The sequence below is a fragment of the Ammospiza nelsoni genome, chromosome 13 (genome assembly GCF_027579445.1).
Source record: "Ammospiza nelsoni isolate bAmmNel1 chromosome 13, bAmmNel1.pri, whole genome shotgun sequence".
Classification (NCBI taxonomy): domain Eukaryota; kingdom Metazoa; phylum Chordata; class Aves; order Passeriformes; family Passerellidae; genus Ammospiza; species Ammospiza nelsoni.
Window position 1 is genome coordinate 4,005,994 of NC_080645.1, and position 3,826 is coordinate 4,009,819.

The 3,826-nt window shown below is 63.7% G+C and overlaps 1 protein-coding gene across 1 annotated transcript; it reads left to right on the forward strand.

Moving 5' to 3' along the window:
• Window positions 1-273: 273 nt before the first annotated feature.
• Window positions 274-3,027, forward strand: CEBPA (CCAAT enhancer binding protein alpha). The gene has a single exon (XM_059481649.1). The coding sequence runs from the start codon at window positions 440-442 to the stop codon at window positions 1,415-1,417; it is 978 nt and encodes a 325-aa protein (XP_059337632.1). The 5' UTR covers window positions 274-439; the 3' UTR covers window positions 1,418-3,027.
• Window positions 3,028-3,826: the final 799 nt, after the last annotated feature.

Here is a 3,826-nt window from a genome sequence, read left to right on the forward strand (position 1 = left end):
GGGGTTCCCTTGGCGGAGCCATGCAGCGCCCGCCGGGCTCGGGGCGGGAGGGGGAAGGGGGCCCGAGGAGCGCGGGGCGCTCTCCCCGCGGCGCGGCGGCCCCCGGGGGCGGGCGGGAGGCCGGCGGTGCCCGGCCGGGGCGCTGGGAGCCGGCTGCGCGGCGGTCAAAGGTTCCCAGCGGGAGGTTGGACACTAGAGGGCGATCCCCGGCCCTGCTGCGGGCTGTATATATACGGCACGCAGCACCGCGGCAGCCCACTAGGAACAGGGCAGGCAGCGAGCGGAGCGGAGCGGGGCTGGGCCGGGGGACGGGCTCCGGGAGCGCCGAGCCGTGCCGAGCAGCGCCGTGCCGCGAGATCGCTGGAGTCGCCGCCGCCGTCCCGTTCGAAACCTGGATTGCAGGAGCGCTTCACCATGCCCGGCAGACTGTAGTTGCTTCATGGAGCAAGCCAATTTCTACGAGGTCGATTCCCGGCCCCCGATGAGCAGCGGCCAGCACCACCAGCTCCAGACTCCCCTGCCCGGCAGCACCTACAGCTACAGAGAGGCTCCCTCGGCGGCGGCACCTGCTGCGGGCGGCGCGGAGCTCGGCGATATCTGCGAGAACGAGAACTCCATCGACATCAGCGCCTATATCGACCCCGCCGCCTTCAACGACGAGTTCCTGGCCGACCTCTTCCAGCACAGCAAGCAGCAGGAGAAAGCCAAGGCCATCCTGGCCGGGGATTTCGACTTCCACACCATGCACGGAGCCGGCGCCGCCGCCTCGGCGCCGGGGCACCAGCCGCAGCACCACCAGCAGCCGCTCTTCGGCTGCGTGCCCGGCTACATGGACGGCAAGCTGGACCCCCTGTACGAGCGCATCGCCGCGCCGGGCTTGCGGCCGCTGGTGATCAAGCAGGAGCCCCGCGAGGAGGAGGAGGTGAAGTCGGCGGCCCTTTCGGCCCTCTATCCCCATCACGCCCCGCAGCAGCACCCGTCCCACCTCCAGTACCAGATCGCCCACTGCGCCCAGACCACCATGCACCTCCAGCCCGGGCAGCCCACGCCGCCCCCCACGCCCGTGCCCAGCCCGCACCATCCGCACCACCCGCACCCTCCCGGCGGCCTGTCCGCCGCGGGCACCCTCAAGATGATGCCCTCGGACCACCGGAGCAAATCGAAAAAGACAGTGGACAAGAACAGTAACGAGTACCGGGTGCGCCGGGAGCGCAACAACATCGCGGTGCGCAAGAGCCGGGACAAGGCCAAGCAGCGCAACGTGGAGACGCAGCAGAAGGTGCTGGAGCTCACCACCGACAACGAGCGGCTGCGCAAGCGGGTGGAGCAGCTCACCCGGGAGCTGGAGACTCTGCGGGGCATCTTCAGGCAGCTGCCCGAGAGCTCGCTGGTGAAGGCCATGGGCAGCTGCGCCTAGCGCCGCGCCGGGGCCGGCCGGGCTGCGCTGCCCTGCCCGCCACAGATACTGTAGGCACCGGCGTGCGGCAAGCGCCGTGTGCCGGCGGGAGGGGAACGGGGGGTTGTTTTGGTTTGGTTTTGTTTCGTTTCGTTTGTTTTTTATCGATTCACGACCTATACAAGAAGCCAGGCAGCTCTAGTATTAAAAGGTTTGTGCCTTAGAGATGACACACGAGTAAGCTGAAAACATGGTGGGTTTTCTAAGGAGAGAGGCAAGGGGAGGAAAGAAAAGACCACGTGTCTACACAGGGTAAATAACAGTAATAATAATAATAACAATAACAGTCATAAAGCACACATAGCAACCCAGATGTGCCTTAAAAGCTGGCTGCAGGAGCTCTGGGGCTTACTGTGCCCTCCAGCCTTGCAGGGTGCGAGGAGAAGGAACGAGGGACGTGCAGGCTTGGGGGCTGCAGTGTCTGGGGTGTCCTTGCTGACCCCTTCCAGCTGGCCTGCAGTGCAGCAGGCAGGAGCAGCTTTGGGGCAGCCAGCGATGAGAAGAGGATTTGAGGCTGAGCGATGTGCAGCACTGGGCGCCGTGAGGAGCACTGAGGTGTGGGGCAGCCCCCAGACTGCTGCCAGGACTGTCACAGCCTGGCCGGGCTGCCTCTGCCGAGCCCTGTCCCCTGCCTTGGCTGGAGGGGGACAAGGGGCCAGCGCCGCTGCAGGACCGATGGACAGCCTGGGACTGATGGAGCAGCAGCTTGCAAGAGTGTGGTGAGCTCTCTCCATCGACAGAAAGAGCAGCAGTGTCTTGTACTGTATGTCACGACGTGGCGAAGCACAAATGAATAAATACCTATTGATGCGGGTATTTACTATGAACTTTCAGTGTATTTTGCTTTATTCCAGGACATTTTGCTCTTCTCCAAGTCTCTGTCCACCCAAACTGTGCCTCATGTAATGTGAAAGCCGTTCCATGTACACTAGCTATACTTTATTGCCTTACTTAGATCTTTGCCATCACACAACTTTCTTATCTGGTGACAGAGACTATGCCCTTGTGCTGCAACGTTATTTTATTATTTGTATGGGTGGGTGAGTGTGAGTGTGCGTTGCCTTCTTCATATTGTCCTGTACTGGTTGCTGCCTCCCGACCCCAAGGCAGGAGTGCCTGGAATGGGGCAGGGGTTGTGGGGCTGCACGATGCCTGTGGTGAGGCAAGGAGGCTTGTCCCTGGTGCTGCTGCACCTTTGGACTCTGGAGCTTCTCCCAGAGTGAGGGAAAAATAAACAAACAAACAGCCCCCCTGGGCATTCTGGTAGCCATGCAGAACATTTCTTCCTTGTGTCCTAGCTGCATAACAATTTGTCCAACTGAAGTAGGTCTTGACAAGAGAGCAGAACAAGGTGGATGGAGCCACTGTCATGGAAGCATGACAGTGAGAGCACAGTGCTGGCAGCGTGTGTGTGTGTGTGCAGTGTGTGTATGGTATGTATACGTGTATGTATATGCACACACGTTGGTGGGGTTTTTTTAATTTTGGGGAGGGGGGGGAGGGAACTGCATATAAAATGTGTCAGAAGTCCTGGTTACGTTCATAAATAAACAGCATATATTCTACCATAACCACCCGCCTCTCTGCTTGTTTCCAGTCCTCTTCCTGTAGCAGGAGTGCCAAAGCTCTCCTCTTCCTCCAGACCAGCATCCAGCTCTCCACCGACTTCTGCATCCCCTGCCAGGGCTGGTGACTGAAACGCGTTAATGGAGTGCAACTCCTCGGTTTTCACCCCAGATAAATAAATACACGGTTGCCTTTAAGAGAACGGCAATTTCCTAAACGCTTGCGGTGGCAGATGTGAGCCCGTGAGTCACGCCTCGCTTCACCCTTCACCCTGCCGCGGCCGGGCCGGAGGCCTGCGGCCGGGCTGCGGGGACGGGCGGCCCCAGGGACCGGGGAGGCTCCGGGTGCTAAGGACGCGCAGCTCGCCCGCTCCCCCGGGCCCGGCCGGCCGGGCAGTCCGCGTCTCCGGGGGGCGCGGGGGGCAGAGCCGGGGCGCGGCGGGGCCCGGCGGAAAGTGGGGCGGGCAGGGCCGGGCCCCGCTCGCCCGGCAGCGCTGCCCTGCCCGTCCCTTCCCGGCCAAGCATAGCCCTGCCGTTCCCCGGCGCCCTTCGCTCCCGCGGGGTCGGGCCCGGAGGCGCCGCCCCGGCCCCTCGGTGCCGGCGGGACGCGGGGCAGGGCAGGGGGCAGGCGGGGTCCGGCCGCGGGCCACGGCGGGGAGGTGGCGCGAGACCGGGCGGCGACGGGGGCGGGCAGGGGCAGCCGTGAGGGGGGCGGTGGCTCCGCCTCGGCCATCCCGTCCCGTCCCGGGGCTCCGCCGTGGGGGCGGCCGGCCCTGAGGTGAATACGCCTCGGCGTGTGGCGCAG